The sequence below is a fragment of the Hibiscus syriacus genome, unplaced genomic scaffold, assembly GCF_006381635.1.
Source record: "Hibiscus syriacus cultivar Baekdansim isolate YM2019G1 unplaced genomic scaffold, ASM638163v2 tig00116958_pilon, whole genome shotgun sequence".
NCBI classification, from domain to species: Eukaryota; Viridiplantae; Streptophyta; class Magnoliopsida; order Malvales; family Malvaceae; genus Hibiscus; species Hibiscus syriacus.
The window spans coordinates 138146-159411 of NW_024063484.1; the positions used below are offsets into that span (position 1 = coordinate 138146).

General features: G+C 30.9%; 1 protein-coding gene across 3 annotated transcripts; it reads left to right on the top strand.

Annotated features, from left to right (window-relative positions):
• Positions 1-7097: 7097 nt before the first annotated feature.
• Positions 7098-12123, top strand: LOC120189438 (serine/threonine-protein kinase tricornered-like). 3 transcript variants are annotated; one of them, XM_039192723.1, is made up of 14 exons: positions 7098-7288; positions 8092-8479; positions 8782-8956; positions 9340-9423; positions 9509-9750; positions 9846-10065; positions 10291-10370; positions 10455-10539; positions 10693-10824; positions 10914-11027; positions 11112-11159; positions 11333-11417; positions 11629-11685; positions 11779-12123. In XM_039192723.1, the coding sequence occupies exons 2-14, from the start codon at positions 8259-8261 to the stop codon at positions 11877-11879; spliced, it is 1644 nt and encodes a 547-aa protein (XP_039048654.1). In that variant the 5' UTR covers positions 7098-7288; positions 8092-8258; the 3' UTR covers positions 11880-12123. The 3 variants fall into 3 exon arrangements, with proteins under 3 accessions (XP_039048654.1, XP_039048655.1, XP_039048656.1); XM_039192724.1 differs by having other exon boundaries at positions 8219-8479; XM_039192725.1 differs by lacking the exon at positions 11333-11417 and having other exon boundaries at positions 11779-11870.
• Positions 12124-21266: the final 9143 nt, after the last annotated feature.

Sequence of the window (21266 nt, forward strand, 5' to 3'; positions counted from 1 at the left end):
GAAAAATTCATGTAACATTTTTTGTTGTAATTGAATTATTATTAAATATGTAACTTTTTAGAGTGAATCAGATGACATTTTTGATTGGAACAAAAAATATTGCATTGTCTATAATAAATTATGTAAATCATGTAACTTTTTAATTAAAACGTAAAAAGATATCATTTGTCGTAAGTTTTATTCAATTAAGAAATTATATAATATTATAAGTTGTAATTGAAATTTTATTAAATGTGTAATTTTTTAGAGTAAACATGATAACATTTTTTTGGCCGAAACCAAAATTTTATATTGTCCATAATAAATTCTATAAATCAGATAACTTTTTAGATAAAAACGTAAAAAGATACCATCAATAATAAATTGTATTCAATCAAAAATTCATGTAACATTATAGGCTATAACTGAAATTATTATCAAATATGATAACATTATAACATTTTAAGTTGATAATAAAAAACTTATCTTTCTCGAGTTTTGATTTTTCTTTATTTATCATCCAATGATCATTATTCCATCTTTTTACCAAAACTCTCATCTAACGACTTAAATTCAACCGCCTTTTTCAACCTTATTTTTAGGGGTTTTATTTTACACTTTCCCCACACCACACCATACATATGTAGGTTCAACTTTCTTATTGGTTTACAGGTATACATGGGTGAAAAGGAGACCTCTTTCTGTCTTTCATCAAAGGCCTAAACATTAAAGATGAATGGACAATTTGTTGAATTCGAGGCAATAAACGTGTTGACCGATGAAGGGGGCAAACTATAGGGTTTTATGATGTACAAATAAAGTAATTTAGTGGGACATCCTGAAAATTAATCTCTCACAAAAGTTGACATCCTCTGTTGTTTTCAGAAAAAAAATTAAACATATTAAATGATGGTAAATAAATTTTATTTTTATAGAGATTCTATGATCGAGTAGTTGTTTTATGGTATGTGTACGTTATCAATTGATTGAGAAAATTTAAACATATATTATATTGTAATTATCTTAGACTTTTTAAATAAATAAACAAACAATACTCATTTTTTCGAGGTCTGAACTCAAATTAACATTCTTTGATATTAAAAATAATATTTTATATTAGTTTTATATGTTTTATAATTGAATTCAAATATTAAATAATATTATGGGTCAAATTATTAAAATTAAAAAAAGTCAAAATTAATCACTAAAACATGTCGAGATGTAAATACACAAATCTTTTGCCCTTTAGAAATTTTGAAATGATGTCTATCCAAATGCATTAAAAACATATGGTCCCCAATATTTATGCCCTATTTCTAAGGAAAGAACCCCACGTCATTCTCAATTGCACCATCAAGTTGCCATTGCCATTTCCCCTATTGCTTTTCTCTAATCTTATCCTAAGTGTGTTTAGTAATTTATTTTTGGGAAAGCATAGTATTAAACTATTAATTACCATTCATTAAGTAAAGATAATTATTTATACCAATTGTGTGCTTTTTATAGAGAAGAATGATGAAGACTTCAATATAAATAAACCCCGTTTACCTTTTACTTAAACCTAACATGGTGTCCTAAACTATAAAAACTTAAGTTTAGTGACGATTTAAAAAAACATATAATTGAGTGATCAGAACAGAACTGTATGAATAATTAAATGATTAAATTTGTAATTTACTCATTATTTTAAACACAATTAACGATTTGAAGCACGTCGACTATCTATCGTCAGGCACCAATCCAAATATAAATTCTTCAGCGTTTCTAAATTAAGCAGTTAATGAAGCAGTCAATGATCTCCCTCTCAAACGGCTGAATTCCATTTCAAACCCATATTTCTTAATTTTATTCTTTAACAAAAAAGAAAATTATTTACCAACAACGAATCGGTCTAATGTGACGAGTCACTAGGTGGTCCCTTAAGCAAGGTCAATGGTTCGAATCCTGACGTTTTCGAGTGGAGTATACTGGGTTGGAGGGTCGCCCTCGACTATGTAATATCTGATCTGAATTAATCGATCAATAGATCATATACCAGTAATTAATTTAAAAAAAGAAAATTATTTAATGGTATATTCATTGATTCTGATGTAATTTTTTTAATTGAAACCTAATTACCTAACCAATGATCATCTTCTACACTACACTACGGATAAAGGTAAAGAAAAATATGCTCACGTGAATAAAAGTAGTCAATTTTAATCGTATCATGATGATGAATTCTTATGGAAATAGAGACAGGAAGGAGAAGACATGTTTTAACTATAAGAGGTACTCGTGTTTTTATGGTGTTAAAGTTCCTGTTAATATTTTGATCTCTTTTAAAAATCGTTCGATAAATTTAAATTTTAAGAATATTGATTGTCTTCTCTAAATAAAATTTATCTTTGTTAATATTTTTGAACAATCAAATTTTATAAGTTTTAAAAAGATTTTGAGAAAATATTATTTGATAAAAGACGATGATATAAGTTAATCAATATTTAAAATAGCCATATCAAGTGGTGACAATTTTCGATAGTGGCTAAAAATATATGAAAATCTAATTTTAATAAAAAAGATGATGAGAGAAAGAAATTTATTATTTAATTTCTATGTCAGCACACGTTAACACCGAATTCCCATGCTATCTGGGTGTTAATGAGTTAACAACAGGACCATATAATTACATGTAAAACTGAGGCGATTTTTCCAATAAATCACCCTTTCAAACTTTATTTTCCTATCAGACACCCTTTCATATTTATTTCTCAATTTAATACCCTTTACAGAAAGGTACGGTCCATGCACCACGTCTTACGCCACGTGTTGAAAGGCGCGGTATTGCGCTTTAAAATTTGGTGTTAGTTTTGTAAAGTTTTTTAAAACGGAGCTAAATATGTAATTAATTTCTGTTAGGGTAATTTTTGTGTAAAAACGTCAATTTTTTTATTTTTGTGTGTTAAAAAAAATTCTGAATTAAAATATTTAAATATTCTTTTACAAATTATTTTATAACTCGACAAAATTTGATTTTTGCATGAAATTACACAATACGTATAATCTAGTGTAGTAAAACTTTGAGTATGAGAAATTTAAAATATGAAAATTTTATAAAAGTTTTATAACTAGTATTTCTTTTAAAATTATGATGATGATAAGAAATAATTTATAATTTATAAATTTATAAATGTCATATATTTTTGAAAAATTTATTGACTTTTAAAATTAATTGTTTAAAAATATAAAAAATATTAAAATAAACTTTTAATTACAATTGAGGATTAAATGAACTATTATTCATTAATTATTATTTTTTAACAACAATTAATAATATTTATTCATTTTTAATAAAATTCGAATTTAATATTTATTTAATATTTTTTAAAATTAATATTAGTGATATTTTAGTGATATTTTTTAGTTTTACATTTTTTATTGAATTTTGTTACAAGTTTAGAGAGTAACACGAGAAAGGAAAATGTAACACCCTCAACCCCGTACCCGACCCGGATACGAGTTCGAAATGTCACATTGACTTTTCAAAACAATATCCTTACCAAATAACAAAACATTTGGACTTATATTAAGAAAATACGATCATATACTTGTTGAATTTTGTTTCATTATAACAAATTTAAAGAAAAACGTTTTTATGAATAGTATTATATCGTATTAATAGTAATATACTGTATAAAATTTAAGCTTTCTTCAGTATAAATTACCATTTACATATATACGTTTAAAATATTACAAAACTCAATCATATGATTTTACAAAATCGATTAGAGCATATCGGATTCAAATCTTTATTTACATGCCAATCTCAATCAATATTACAAAATACAATCTATTCAAATCTTTTATGATCTAATCTTTGGAAAGGAGAAACTAACCTATTTTGCATAACTTTTATCAATCTTCCTCTTCTCGGAACCAATGTGTGAAACAATCACACGCTAAGTCGTTGACTTAGTGAGGCATATAAAACATAATAACTATAATGCATCTCATATACATATGAACATATAATCTAATTATTCTATCATGTCACAAATAATTCAATGTAAATGATAATAGCATGATAACATGTAACAATGCAAACACTTTTGATACCTTTTGTAAGCCCATGTACATTACTGTGAACTTTAAGGTATGCGAGTACATTGATGTTGTGCACTATGCTGTCACCACAACTCGTATGAGGTCCCATTAGGGGCATGTGAAATTTGTCCCGAATGACCTCTGTATATGTCTCGAAGGACCGCGTATACCCTCTACTCTTGGCATGCCAACTATACCTATAGCTCTCATGTCATATAACATGAGCATTATTCTTATGTTTCATATGTTCATGTACTCATGTAATTTCTCTTGTAATCACATGTGTCTTTTCTTCTATCACATACCACATGTATGTGTGTAAACATCTATCTCATATAATATAGCATGTATCACGTATTGCATATTCATATGTCACATAATTAATATCACTTTGCATGTAATCATATAGATCATATTATATATAGCCTATATCATTTCTCATGTTTTTATGTAAGCACATATGTCATGTCTTGCTTACTTATGTTTATATATATATATCACACAACACATAAAATAACATGTTAAATATATTACATATACATGTAATCATGTAAATCATGTCACATACAATAACATTTTAGGAATCACTTCTTATCATAGTAACTCCGTCATTGGCTCATCGTAAGCCAATGTTTATTCAACAACATAAGTACAAATTAAATTGTACTCACCTTTATTTCCTTGCCTTTCCTTCGATCAATCTTACTTGTCACTTGTTCTGAAACTCGTTTAAGCTCAATATCTACATTTCCTTATAACTTGATATTAATAACTTAGGCTAATTTAATAAACCAAACTTCAACTTTTCCTTTAGGAGTGTATTGATGCACTATGGGTGCATCGGTACCCAAAATAGCTTCGAAATTTTCATGCATCGATGCCTGTCGGTGTGTATCGATGCACCTTTAAATTGGTCTTAGTGCATCGGTACCCATTCATAGTGTACCGATGCACCTGTCAATAATAAACTGCTTTCACCCGAAAATTCCACAACTTTTCATTAAATTTCCTCATACAAAGCTCATTTCATACCATTAAACTCAACTACTATTACTTAAACCAACTTATATCCATATAAACCATCTTTATCTTCCATATCTCATCATGATTCTTAAAATTAAGAATCTTACTAAACTTTCAACTTTGTTATAAATCCTCTCTAACTTCATAAATTTCTTATTCTTGTGAAGGATAAGTCAAATTTAATCTCAAAGTCCCTTTATTAACTCTTTTTTCATAAATTCTTTTAGAAACCCATTATCTTTAATCCTTCATAACATATTTATCTTTTGATTTTAAGATAACCTAAGCTTTCCTTAAGCTTAAGTATCACCTAAGGATCAAAACACATACTTTAAATTAACAAATAATCAGCTAACAAGGAAACTTACCTTTGCATTCCTTGGTTTATGGCGGAGAAGAAGAAAGCAAGAAGAAAAAGAGAGTTTTTCTATCTCACTCTCCCCGCTACGTGTTTATCTCCTATTAAAGGGAAAAATATCTTTCATGTCAAATGATCATTTTACCCTTTAATTCATTTAATAATTACTAACAATAATTCATAAACTATTTCCAGATAAGTCATTGAATTATTCAACTATTTCACTTTAATCACCAAATTCTAAAATTTTACAATTTAGTCACTAACCTGTAGTTTAGGATGTTACAGAAAATCTTTATATTTTCATGTATGTATTTATATTTTTCTTTTAGAAACATTTTACCATAATTTTTCTTAATTAATTTGAATAATGGCATAATAAATGATTAATTTAAATTATAACTCATATATTTAAAAATCAATAAAAATATAATAAAAAAAGAATTAAAAGTGAATAAAATTTAATAAAAAGTAATGTAAAGCTAAAGAATCAATTATTTTAATATTTTTTATATTTTTAAACAATTAATAATTTTTTAAAAAATATATGAAATTTATAATTTTTTAAATTATAAAATATTTCTTATCATCATCATCATTTTGTAAAAGAAATGATAGTTATAAAACTTTTATAAAATTATTTATGTTTTAAATTACTTACCTTCAAAGTTTTCATATACTAGATTATACATATTATGTAATTTCATGCAAAAATAAAAATTTATCGATTTATAAAATATTTTACAAAATAATATTTAAAGATTTTAATGTAGAATTTTTTTTCACCTACAATAAATAAATAAAGTTAACGTTTTTAAACAAAAATCACTTTAACAGAAATTAATTATATACTAGGCACAATTTTAAAAATATTTAAAAATTAGCACCCGGTTTTTATATGTGTCGCCACATCAGCGTAATGTCGGTGCATGAGCATCGCCTTTCTGTAAAGGGTGTTAAATCGAGAAATAAAGATGGAAGAGTGTATGACAGGGAAATAAATAGAGAAAGAGTGATTTATTGGAAAATCGCCTAAAACTGATTTTATATACTTAGACACATATTTTTTTTGGACTAATTTTAAATTTTTATGGTTATGGTTATTATTATATTATCATGTAATTATTTATATGTTCCAAACTCATATTTCCCCGTTAATAAATTGATGATTGTATGAGTTTGACATTAACATGTTAAATGAGATATTATAAAATCATATTTTAATAATGTTTATTGGTATCGCTGTTGCTTTCAAGCACTGACTTAACATTATAATCTTTTATACACTGACTTGATAATATGATGTAAACAAAAAATCGATCCATAAAATGCAACCCAAACGGACATGAGATCATATTTTATCATATCTCAGTTAACATGTTAATGTACAACTCAAATAATTATCAATTTTTTTACGAAAAATGATTTGAAATACATAAATAGACGAATAATCATTTTATAACTTTTAATAATCAAATTAATCAATATATCGTTCTATAATTAAAGAACAACTTTGTAACTTTTAATAGTCGAAAGAATCAACAAAACATCACTCTATATTCGAAAGATTATTTGTGTACTTTATCGTATAAAATATAATTTTATATTTAAATCATAAATATAAAAACAGTTCATATCGGGGAAAGCCAAAGCTTCCAACTTTTCAAAGGCCTAAATTCCATTAATGATACTTCAATTTCTTTCATCTTAGCCTCAATTTTCTCCTCTATTCGCTTCTTCTTTTAGGGTTTTCCCACCGTGCTGCCATTTATCTTTTCTCTTTCTTTCTCTAATCGAAACCTTCTGAAATCCATCCGCTTCAGTTTCTCTTCTGCCATTTTAATGGTTCGTTTCAGTTTAATTATTTCAATTCCAATTTTATTCGTTTATCAAAGATAAGTCTTTTTATTTGTTTTCTGGATCGGGTTTTTAGTTTCAGCTTCGATTTGACCATTTCTTGCGAGTGATTTTTTAGTGAAGGTTTAGGTATTCAGTGTTTTAAATCTTCCACTGTTTAGTCTTGGATTTTAAGTGTTCTGTTTTGTTGGTGAGAAAATGAAGCAAAACACTTCTTTTAATTGTTAAACATCCTTTCCTCTTTCCCTGATAATATCTCACTTGAATTTCTTAAAATTTTTGACATATCGGTTACTTTAAATTGGTTAAAAAATCGCTTTTTTTTTTTGCAAGGATCACAGCACCATTTCGTTTTTCTACTGAATTGATGACTTTAAATTGTTCACTTTGAATCAATGGAACACTGCTTTGGGTTTTCAACTTGTTTCTAATTTACCTTGTTGGTAGTTTAGAATTGGGTTTTGAGTTGAGGTTTAGTTTGATGTTTAGCTGCTTGAAAATGTCGGGAAAATCAGGTTGGTTGGTAAGAATTGTGCAAATGGCTAATGGGAGCATGTTGCAGCTAATATAGCTACCATTTTAATTGAATGTTTGTCTCAAGTGTGTCATTAGATTTCATATGATTTGGGTATTCTTTCCAATTATCTGGTTTTTGTTTGCTTGTGTTGTATCCTTCGACATCTGATAACAACCTAAAATCGGGTTTTGAAACTTGCTCCTTTTTCTTGTTTCTGAACTGTTAGCCTGGTTCTAAGGTGATTTAGTCTTATTTCCATTCCTTCTCATTGCAGAATGTGTTTATTGGATGCTTTGGTAAACAGTGATGCGCTTAAAGTCAGCAAGATTCTTTTCTTTTGAAATAACATAGTCGATGGCAGGTTTATTATTGTGTGATACTGAGCTGTGATGAACATTTAGGTCTGTGGGTTCAGAAGGGTTGTTTTTATCGAGTAAACAAATGGAAACAGTAGGGTGTTGGTTCAACAAGTTGAAGTCGAAAGATAAGATATGGTCTTCAAAAAAGAAAGAAGCTGCAGGTAATGCAAAAGAGGGGTCTAAACCACCAACAGGTGAAGAGTTACCATCGGATGTCACCAAACAGCGTGTAGAAGCTGCGAAGCAGTACATTGAGAACCATTACAAGAAGCAGATGAAAAGCTTGCAGGAAAGAAAGGAGCGGTATGATTTAAATTCTTATCTCTACTAGGAAATTTATCCATGTATTAGTTACTGTCATGCCACATAAGTATGATGTTGCAGGCGTTGTAACTCTGCTCTATATAATGGACTGATATTTGGCAGTAGAGATGCTCCATATCTGGTTTTGGTTCAAAATTTATTGCTGCCAATTGCATTGTATATCTTCTGCAAAAAATAACATGACAAAATGATCTGTGATTGGAGGAATTCTGGGAAAGTTATGGTTGTTTCCTTATGGAGAATAGGGATGATGGTTTTTGAGTAATTGTGATTTTCTGCAGACGTGATATTCTAGAAAAGAAGTTGGCTGATGCTGAAGTCTCTGAAGAAGAACAAAACAACTTACTGAAGTATTTTGAGAAGAAGGAAACAGAATACATGCGTCTTCAGAGGCATAAAATGGGTGCTGATGATTTTGAGCCATTGACCATGATTGGAAAGGGTGCATTTGGAGAGGTAATTATATCTTTTCACTTTGTGCATCATAACATAGGTGTTTCTTTTTCTGGATTTGCTTTAATCTACTTGGAAATTTTTTTTAAATATTTTAATTGTTTTCCCTGCTATCCGAACTTGTTTTCTTGGGACAATGCTTTAACGAAACTTCTAGAAGGACAGGCTTCTTCTACATGTTATACTGCTTATTTGCATTATTTGTTAGTACTTAGTAGTCACCGACACTTCTTAATATTTTGGCTATAGTTTCACCTCACCTTTATTCTTAATTTATTTTCAACTCCTGAACATCTATATCTCTTTTTTATTAGTTTATTTTCACATTCCCCATCAAAAGAAGGAATTTTCCCACAAATTCGATGCTCACTCTTTTCTCATTACAGGTTAGAATCTGTAGGGAGAAGGCAACTGGTCATGTTTATGCTGTGAAGAAGCTTAAGAAGTCAGAGATGCTTCGTAGAGGCCAGGTGTACAATTTAAGCCTTTATGTAATTTCCTTAATATTTTTTAAGCCATTATGTTAACCTGTTAATTTGCATTTCTAACGATCAGGTTGAACATGTAAAAGCTGAGAGAAATCTACTTGCAGAGGTTGACAGTAACTGCATTGTCAAACTTTATTGTTCCTTCCAAGACGAAGAGTATCTGTATCTCATTATGGAATATTTACCTGGGGGAGATATGATGACTTTACTGATGCGGAAGGATATACTAACTGAAGATGAAGCCAGATTTTATGTTGGAGAAACTGTCCTGGCAATTGAATCAATCCACAAACATAATTATATTCATAGGTGAGTTGACATGAAGTTAAACCCTCATCACTTTATCTAATGGTCTTCTTGAGTTTGCACTAAAGGGTGAACCCATTCTATGTCACATGTTGCAGAGACATCAAACCTGACAACCTGCTACTCGATAGAAATGGCCATATGAAATTATCGGATTTTGGATTATGTAAACCTTTGGATTGCAGTAATCTCCAGGAAAAGGATTTTTCTACAGCAATCAATCTCAGTGGGGCTCTTCAAAGTGATGGGCGGCCTTCTGCACCAAAACGCACACAACAAGAGCGGTTGCAACATTGGCAGAGGAACAGAAGGATGCTTGTAAGTGCTTGATTCTCCTTTGTTTTCCATAATTCAGGGCTTTGTTTGATTCTCTGTGTTTACAAGGCTTGGATATTATAGCTGTGAGTTGCCTTTGATATTGTAGAAAGGCCAGAAGCTTGCCTTTTCCCCCCACTAATTTCATGAATCGAAAACTTTTTTCCCCTCTTTTCATTGAAATGTCATACGAGCGTTGCTTTAACATTACATAATATAATATTTCAGGCTTATTCTACGGTCGGTACACCTGACTATATCGCTCCAGAGGTTTTGCTGAAGAAAGGATATGGAATGGAATGCGATTGGTTTGTAAATTAACATGAATTCTTCTTTGCAATATATTTATATTTTTGAGTGATGGTTATAATGATATTTTTTATGCTTTTTAGGTGGTCTCTTGGTGCTATCATGTATGAAATGCTTGTTGGATATCCGCCCTTTTATTCGGATGAGCCAATGTCAACCTGTCGAAAGGTGTGTTTTTTCTATTATCTACTTGTGTTCATTTGTTATGTTCTTTTATAACTTCTATATATTGCAACTCTTCATTGTGCTTCTTATGCTCTTTGTTAGAGATGATTAAACATTGTCCAATTCGGTGCTTAAAATGCCCTCTACATTTTCCAGATCGTAAATTGGAGAACCCACTTAAAATTTCCAGAAGAAGCAAAACTATCCCCAGAAGCAAAAGATCTTATCAGTAAACTTCTATGCAATGTTGAACAGAGGGTTGGCACAAAAGGCGCACATGAAATTAAGGTGTTGTGTGATGTGTCCTGTTCTAGATTCATTGATTTTGTTTTGTAAGAGTGCAAATTTCAAAATTAACTGGCTGTATCTGTTTGCAGAATCACCCTTGGTTTAAGGGTGTTGAATGGGACAAATTATATCAAATGAAAGCTGCATTTATTCCTGAAGTCAATGATGAGTTGGATACACAAAATTTTGAGAAGTTCGAAGAGGTATATTAGTGTTACAGTGGCTATAAATATGCAATTCTCTATTTTAGACGTATTCTTATCATTTTGTTCTCTTTCATGCACCAGGTTGACAACCAAATTCCATCTGCAGCAAAATCAGGTCCATGGAGAAAGGTTAGTGGAATTTTATGTACTTTCAGTTAAAATGTTTAGAACCAAGAACGAGTAATTAGTATCGTACAAAATTTTAATATGAACTGTAAATTCCCTCTTCTGCCATTCTCTAAGACTGACTGTTCCTTAACCAAGTTTGCTAGAAATTATTCGAATTTTCCCCTTTGACGCAGATGCTGTCATCCAAAGATGTAAACTTCGTTGGTTACACATACAAGAACGTCGAAATTGTAAATGATAATCAGTTACCTGGAATCGGTATTTTGCTTCCTCTCTCGGTTTAACTTTTTCGTCCTTAGTTACTGCTTCTCCCATGCATGTAAGCTTATCTATTAATTCTCGAATACTATTTATGTCTTTGTGAAGATCAATGAGTCTTGTTTTTCTCAGTCAATCCCCATTCTCCTTGTCTGGTTTTTTACGAGTTTTTGCGTATGACATATTTTTATTTATTCTATCTCTTGTGCAGTTGAATTGAAGAAGAGGAGCTCGAAACCGAAGAGACCATCCATCAAATCCCTTTTTGGTAAGATATTATAGCTATTATTGGGTTAAGTTTGGGAGAAATTGAGTGGTCTTTTTGAATCGATAGCATATCAATCAGGCTAACATTTTGCAGAGGATGAGTCGGCCACAGCTGCCGGTCAACCTGTTCAAGGGAGCTTCTTAAACCTCTTGCCACCGCAAATAGAAGCCCCTGAGAATGTTTCGAGAAAATGAATTCCTCGATATCTGTGCAATTGGTGGATGCAGAGATGGAAAGAAAATGAAATGGCGTTTGTTTTGCAGTCTTAACATTTCAGATTTTCAATGGGAAGTGGTTTGGGATTTGAATAGATTGGCTGTATGAATCAGGTATAGGAGATTTGTTCCATGTACGATAATATCTGGAAAAAGTAAATATTCTTTCATATTTGTTTGTGTAATTACTATTTTTATTTATTTTCTTTGTCTTGTCATCTCAATAGCCCAAATTTTCTTAACCAAAACAAAAGATGTACGAAGAAATTAAAATAATTTTTTTTAACCTTGTGGTCGTGGGATCGAGTCCCACGGAGGTCATTTCATAATTCGGAGGTCTCTACGGAAGTTGTTCTCAATATGGTGTTGGGGGTATCTTACTATCATACCTCTCTCTTATCCTATATATATGAGGAAAAAGGGTCAGCTAAAAAATTACTGTAAATCTAATTTAGTTTTACATTCATTCATAACCTTTTTTTATTTCTATTTTTATAGTGTAATTGTCTTGTTCAATGTCTTATTCACTTAGATTAATGTATGCACATTACGCGTGTATGTGTATATTCAAATAGATTCACTATTTAGAAGCTAAAAACACATCCATCAAAGTCCAGCACCATTTTTTCGGCCTTGAGAAGGTTATCTGTCCTAGGGCTTCTCCCAATCTGAACGTTAGGTGTGTCCTTCAAAATACCAAAAAACATTGTACCTGATAAATTTCTTCTAAACTACCTAGTTCTTACGTATAAAACCCTTCTAAACCAGCTTCTAGTAACTGGTTTCCATCAACGGTCTTCACATGGAAAGCTACTTTTGTAATCCAGGCCTGTTCAACAAACAAAATCAAGGTTAAATCTGTTGGTAAATAGTTTGTACATTGAAAGCAAGTAAATGATAATTCTAGTAAAACAAAAGGTTGATACTAAAATGTTGCGGTTACAACTTCCAATTTCCATTCCTTCACCACCTTCATTCGCCGTCGTCACCTTGTCTCTCTCCTCGAAAAGCTTGCATGCCAATGTCCTCTTTCATTTCTTTTCTTTTCTCATTGACCCCAAATAACTAAACGTCATGGTTTCGTTGTCAATGCTTTGGGAATTCACCATTGCTTTGTTGCCAAGCTACCTCGATTTTCAGTTCCCACTGTAGCCTCGAGATCACTTACTTTACTCCCCATTGCCTTGCATTCCTCATATTTTTCTCCCACTTTAGACGATAAGTTTTCAACCCCATATTTTTCTTTCAAAAACTCTTCAAAGTTCAAAGATCTTCACTACAACATTTACCTCTGAACAGTTTCTGGACGTGAAATCTCCGCTGATTTTCAATTCCCACTGTAGCCTCGAGATCACTTACTTTACTCCCCATTGCCTTGCATTCCTCATATTTTTCTCCCACTTTAGACGATAAGTTTTCAACCCCATATTTTTCTTTCAAAAACTCTTCAAAGTTCAAAGTTCTTCACTACAACATTTACCTGAACAGTTTCTGGACGTGAAATCTCCGCTGATTCTTCATCGGAAGTACCATTCGCCAATGATTCTTTGTTGTGAACCGAACTCCGAAGCACCGTCAACTTCATCAACAGCTTGTAAGCAATCAACAAGGACTTCTGTCTCTAAAACTGCATTCGGATTTTCTCTAATTTCCGTAATGGTTGTAGTTTCAAACACGATCTTATACGCTTCAAGTTCTTCCAAGCATGGTAAGCCATCACTTTCATCGTAGACTATTAGGGACTTTAATATCGTAAATAATGCAAGAACCAAAAGGGAAGTGGTGACAAGAGCGACGAAAGAAAAGAGAAAATCTTGAAGAGATAAGGAGAGAATAAGAAAAAGTAAGAGAAACAGAGAGGATTAGAAAGAATGTAAGAACATAAGAACATGAAGTTTGAAACAAAAAGGTTTGAATTATGGGTTTTCTTTTTGGCAACAGTTGTTGAAACAAAAAAAAACTAGCGAGCAAAAACATAGAGATACCCCGCGAAGGGATGAAAACTGGGGGTTAAAGAAGAAGAAAAGACAATGAGTATTTGTACAAGTAGTTGATATTCATTAATTTGAGTTTCTAAGATCAAGTTTAAATTTTACCACCGTCTCTCTTGGAGTACAATCTGTAAATTTCTATGTAAATCCCAATTGGATCTTAGGTAATGTCCTAAACTTTATTTTATTAGAAGAAAAAATGATGCGGATTTTTATTTTATTTTGTAATTGTCAACTCAAACTTATATTAATGAGTTAATGAAAGTTAACGACTGACACTACAACAAAACATGTTTTTAGCGGTGTTTTTTAGTCATATAGCGTCGTTTTTCAGCTCCGCTAAAAACCCTTCTGGCGCATAAATAAACGCCGCAAATGTTTGTGGCGTTTGTGAACATCAAACGCCGCTAAAGGTTATGCTTTTTAGTTGCGTTTATGTTACAAACGCTGCAATATGTTAGATCGTTTAGCGACATTTGTAAAAACAAGTGCCCCTAATAGTAATGATATATAGTGGCATTCTCACCCAAATGTTGTTAATAGTAATATATATATTGGCCTTTTTTACCCAAATGTCGTTAATAGTCATGATTTGTAGCATCCCAAAATTTAGGGTCAGTGATTAAATTGTAAATTTTGAAAATTATGTGCTTGATTTCGAAATAAGTTAAAAGTTCATGGATTTAATAGTAAAGTTGGAAAGTAACAAGGGTATTATGGTCTTTTCTAAGAGAAATTTTTATTCTCTCTTTTTAAAGAATATAAAAACGTGAGAAATGAGGAAATCTATCCAGAGTCTTCTTCTCCAGCTTCTTTTTCTCCCCGTAAGCTTCAGTTAAAGGTGAGTTTAATTTCAGCTGTTTAATTCTTGGATTTATAAGTTGATTTTGATTCTTTGAGTATCATATAAGCTTAAGGAAAGCTTATATAAGCTTTAAACATCAAGAATAGAGAATTAAAAAGGAAATTATATGAAGGGTGTCGAAATGAACTTTTGTTATAGAAATGTTTTTGAAGTTCTAAAGATGGATTTGACTTGTCAAGGGTCTAAATAAAAGTTAGAAGTAATAGAATTTAATTTGGAACATGTTGAAAATTTAGTGTAATTCTTGAATTACATATGGAGAATAGGATTTTGATGTTAAAGAGGTGATTAATGAATAAAAATGAGTTTGAATATGAGTATGTAAGTTAAGAATAAGAAAGAGGATGATATATGAAGTTATTAAGCTGAAAATAGTAGATTTTCGGGCATAAAAATGAATTATGGGCTATGTTCATCGATGCACATTCAATGTGTACCGATGTATCAAGGGTATTTCTAGAAATTGTTCAGTGTGTATCGATGCACAAGAAGTGCATCGATGCACCAATTAAAAATGGATACATCGAATGTAGTTAGTGCATCGATGCACCCCCTTAAAATGAAAACATCGAAGGTGATTTGTGTATCGATGCATGGGTAGTGCATCGATGCACATGTTAAAGAATGCATCGATGCACTGTAGAATGCATCGATGCACTGTAGAATGTATCAATGCACTTCAAGGGGAAATTGAAATAGACATTTCTTTTGGTCTAAGAAATGATAGATTAAAGTATATCAATGGGTACTGATATGTATCAATGTATGATTATGTAGATATCGAACATGAACAAGTTCCAGAACGATTATCGAGTTAAGATTCGATCGAAAGAGAGGAAATCATAAAAGTGGATTGGAACTTAGTGAGGCCAAGGTGAGTGCATCTTATTTTTATAAGATTATATGGAAATTAGACTTGTGATAAGTCTATTTCCTATAGTAATAGCTCATTAAGTCTTGATTATAAGTATGTTAACAATATGAAGTGTATGTATGTTTGATTATATGAATTGATATGTTTTTGTATGTGCTATGTGGTTTATGTAAAAACACTATTAAGTGTTAATGAGAGAATATAAAATAAGTTATGAAATTATAGGAATATAGAAGATAAGTCAAGAGATGTATGAAAATGGAAATAGATGTTTATGAAGAGTTATAGGAGAACAAATATAAGTCATATGATAATGAAATATAAGACTATGTGAATACATGGTTATGAGATAAAATATGTAATAATAGGAAAATATGATGAAAGTGAGTTCATGAGAAGTGATATGAACTAGGTAAACATGGGTAACAGTATATGCATAATGGAAACATGAGTTAGACAAGTACATAGTGATATGATCCACTATGAGAATTAGTATAATAGAGCTTTTTGATTTATTGAGAGTTAAGGGAACTAAATAAGATTGAATTATAGAATGAAATGGTAATAGTATATCAATTAGGAAACTTGAATATAAAGGGGCGATACAAATATGTAAGATAAGTTATATGCTAAATATCTATGGAGCTATATGAAAAGATTATAATGAATATATGAAATTGAATTAAGTAAATAGATTAAATTAATACATAAATAAAAATACTATTAAATGATATACGTTTAGAAATACGACATAATTTATATAATCTAAGGGAATACAAAGAAATGGAGAATAAGGTAGATGATATGATATAAGTTATTATATACATATATGATATATGTTATCAAGTAATATGAAAGGACTCTGAAAATTTATATAAGCTATGTGAAAGTGTTCTATGTATTTCTATGTGTTATATGAAGTATATATGATCATATATGAACAATATATGATATGTATGTTTACATGAATACCTGAGAAATGATCTAAGTTGTATGATATGATATACGTGATTATATGCACTTTGGATATATGTTATATAACATGGATCTATGTGATTACGTGAGAAAGTATATAAGCTATGTGACATGTAAATATGAATCATATGAAAATGTTCTACGCGTAAGTGAACTATGTGTATATATGAATATGTGAAATGACATAAATGACAATGCCCATGTTATGTGTCTTGAGAGCTAGAGGTATAATTGGCATGCCAAGAGTCGAGGGTCTACGCGGTCATTCGGGACATATATGTATTCCTTGGAACATGTGTGATGTCTTTTGAGACACATACTTGATCCTTTGCATATGTATATGATTCTTAAGGAATTTTCTACGTGGTCCTTAGGGATATTTTATATGGCACTTTGGTGTAATTCTACACGGCACATCGGTGCAATTCTACGTGGCACTTCGATGCATTTATACGAGTTGTGGTGATAACATTAGTGCACAACCTCTATAGACTCACATATCCAGAGTTCTCACATGTACATGGGCTAATAAAGAAATAACAACAAACATATAGTACATGTGACTTGTATGCTTTTGTGTTATGAATGATATTATATGATTTATATGATGATATATGGATTGTATGATTAAATGAGTCAAATGTTGGTTAAAATGCTAGGTATAAGAGGATATGTATTAAGTGATATAAACGATAATAATATTGATAACGAAATAAGGCTAATAATGGAAATGATGGGTGATGAGTATATGTGTGTGTATATGTTCTTACATGTAATGATATATTGCATAGAGGTTATAGGGATTTGTTACATGAATAAGGGTATGAGTGATAGCAGTAATTGGTCATGCATGATTACAAGCTATAGTTTATATTATATGCTTATTTTCCTCACTAAGTCATAGACTTAGCATGTGATTGTTTCACACGTAGTTACAGAAGTGGGAAGAGTAAAGAGCAAAGTGGAGCAAGGCAGGTCAATTACTTTGTAACATCCGCAATACCGGGTTAGTGACCAAATTGTAAAGTTTCAGAATTTGGTGACTAAAGTAGAAGAATGAAATAGTTCAATGATTATTGGATATATATGATGAAGGTTATTTAGTAATTATTAAAGGAAATAAAGGGCAAAAGGGTTAATTGACCAAAAAAAGAATTAAAAATGGGATTGGTAAGGATAAATACATGTGGAAATGGAAAGAATTCTCCAGAGTTCGCTTCTCCTTTCTTCTTCTTATTCACGTGGAAGCCAAGAGCAAAGGTAAGTTTGATTTAGCTGTTGATTTCTTGAAAGTTTTAAGTTGGATTTGAGTCTTTGGGGGTTATATAAGCTTAAGGAAAGCTTATATAAGTTTAAAACACCAAATAGAGAATTAGAAAGGAATTTTTATTAAGGGTTTATAAATGAACTTTTATTATAAAAAGGTTTTCTGAAGTTCCAAGGATGAATTTGACTTGTCAAGGGTTTAATTAAGAAGTTAGAAGCAATAGAATTGATTTTGGAACATGTTGAAAATTTAGTGTAATTCTTTAATTACATATGGAGAATATATTTTGATGTTAAAGAGGTGATTAATGAATAGAAATGAGTTTGAATATGTGTATGTGAGTTGAGAACATGATAGGGGATGAAAGATGAAGCATTTGAGTTGATTTGAGTAGATTTTCGGGATTAAAATTGAATTTTGCGCTATGTGCATCGATGCACATTCAAGGTGCACCGATGCATCAAGGGTAAATCTCTAGAAATTGTTCAGTGTGTATCGATGCACAGGAAGTGCATCGATGCACCCATTAAAATGGAAACATCGAATGGGATTTATGCACGGATGCATAGATAGTGCATCGATGCACCTGTCTTGGGATGCATCGATACATGGGGTAGTGCATCGATGCATGCCTCTATTAAAAGTTGAAAATAGCTTTCTTTTTATCCTTTGGAGTGATAGTTTAGAATATATCAATTGGATACTAATATGTATCAATGTATGATTATGTAGATATCGAACATGAACAAGTTCCGGAACGATTATCAAGTTAAGATTCGATCGAAAGAAAAGAAATCATAAAAGTGGATCGAACTTAGTGAGGCTAAGGTGAGTGCATATGCATTAGTATATGATGTGTGGGGGAAAAGACTCGCGATGAGTCTACTCCCAATATTTGATTACATGATTTTATGAATGTTAATATGGTGATATGATTATTATTTATGCATGAATATAATCATAGGTGTTACATATGATCTTATGTGCAACGAGTATAAGTAATGGTATAATGATAAAGTACCAATTATATGAATTAGATTTAAGTGAATAAATGAAAAGTAAGATAAACTAAGTAGGGTTTATATAAATGATAACATAAGATATTAAGTGAATGAACATATGAGAAACTGAACTTTATGACTGCATGAGAAATGATATAAGCTATATGACATGGTCTATATGATTACATGAATACGCAGTATGTGATACATGTGATATGATATGAAATATATGGTTACACATACATGTGGTATGTGATAGAAGAGAAAGAACAAGTGATATGAAATGTTATAGATGATAATACCCATGTTATGTGATATGAGAGCTAGGGGTATAGTTGGCATGCCAAGAGTCGAGGGTTTACCTATGTTTTACGGAATATATGGACAGTTTTACCTATGTCTTTCGAGACATATGAATAGTATACCTATGTTCTAAGGAACATATGGACAGTTTACCTAGGTTCTTTGGACCTATGGACAGTTGCCGAGGTTCTTTATGACCTCTGGATAGTTACCGGGGTCTTTGTGACCTCTGGATAGGTCCTTCGGGACATTTATATGAGCTGTGGTGACAGTATATGGTGTACAACCTCAATAGACTCACATATCTACAGTTCTCACAGGTGCACTTGGGCTAATAAGAGATAACATTGAATGTAATATATGTGATGTATGTATGTGTTTTGTGATATGAATTATATGATATGATATATGTGTGTTAGTGATTATTGTATATGATATAAGATATATGATATGAACTTAATTGATCATATAAACAAGAGAATAGAAATATGAAAGGTGATAATATGATAATGATAGGAAAGAAGATAATTATATGTATGTGTGGATTATATATATATATATATATATAAATATATGAAAGGTGTATAGTAGGAATTATTATATGTATATGTGGGTGTGATGCTTGTATGTGATATGTTAGTAGAAATTGTTCAAGCATGATTACAAGTTAGAGTTTTATTATATGTTTTATGCCTCACTAAGTCAACGACTTAGCGTGTGATTGTTTCACACGTAGGTTACAGAAGTAAGAAGAGTAAAGAGCTAAGAGGAGCAAGACAGGTCATCATTTTCCTTACAAAGTTTCAGATCAGAAAATAGATGATTTAAATGTGTTTGGTTAATCTGAATATAGTTGGCATGTACTAATTGAGTGAGTTGTATAGGCTTTAATCGATTTTTGGTTATTTTGGTCAATTTATGTAAATAAACAACTGTTATTTTAATGAAAGTTTTAAATTTTCTTTGAATTTTATCAAGAGTCAAAGTTTGAAAAGTCAATGTAACACCTCAGACTCGTATTCAGGTCAGATACGGGTTGAGGGTGTTACATACTTCTTATCGAAGATCAGATCAGAAAAGATATCTTGAATTAGATGTATTCTGTACATTGAAAATAGTTGGCATGTAATTAATATTTTGAATTGTATATGCTCTGATCGGTTTTGCAAAAACATTTAAGCTCTGAATAGTTCTGGAAATCTTTTGAATAATTTACATGTATAAAAGTTTTAAATTACTCACTATTTTATATAGGTAAATGTTTTGAAAAGTTAATGTGACACCTCGGACTCGGATCCGGGTCGGGTACGGGTTGGGGTGTTACATTTAATGGTATCAGAGCTAAGGTTTAGTCGATTCTAGGCTTAAACCGAAGTCAACTGAGGTTTAAAAATGTGTACATGCCAAGTAAAGTGAAAATTTCTGATCTGATAGTGTAAGGAGTATGATGTATTACTAATAGAATAAGATTTGTATGATATAGTAGAAAATGATTATAGAAATTGTCGAAGTAAATCGATAACTGACAAATCTGATGGTGATAGCAATTCACCTGCCCTGGCCAGGCAGGATGAAGAGCGGAAACCTCATAAAGTGTCTTATAAGATTAAAGGTTGATTTCAGAAAGTTGAAATCATATCTTAATAATGATAGAAAGTTTTTCACTATTTTGAATCGGAAAAGTGATATGGAGTAGTTTTATTATTTCATGTATAAGATAGAATATGGTGAACAAGTGTTACCATAAGAGTGTTAAAAGATCAAATGATGCAGTGAGAATTGGTAGAAGAGTTCAACAATAAGTGTATCAGTGACAATCGTATAAGATATAGAAAGCCAGAGTTTATGAGTTGAAATAAAGAATAGTGTTGTACATAAGCCAAAGTGTGGACATGATAAGATATTGTATTTTAGAAGGAAAAAGTTAGCGTTAGCTAACAAGAATATGTGATGGGAATGTACTGGAAATATAAGATTATAATATATTTTCAGGATATGATAACCAAATATGAAATGGACATGGATACAGTTGTATATTTGAGTAAAGCTACAGATTGATAAGAAGAGTTTAAGAATAGGTATATCGATGA

What these genes read in the sequence shown, in the direction of transcription:
- LOC120189438 (XM_039192723.1), top strand. Translation starts at nt 8,259, where the DNA reads ATGGAAACAGTAGGGTGTTGGTTCAACAAGTTGAAGTCGAAAGATAAG. An exon ending in GAAAGGGTGCATTTGGAGAG is followed by an intron (nt 8,957 to 9,339) that starts GTAATTATATCT and finishes TTCTCATTACAG; the next exon opens with GTTAGAATCTGTAGGGAGAA. An exon ending in ATTTTGAGAAGTTCGAAGAG is followed by an intron (nt 11,028 to 11,111) that starts GTATATTAGTGT and finishes TTCATGCACCAG; the next exon opens with GTTGACAACCAAATTCCATC.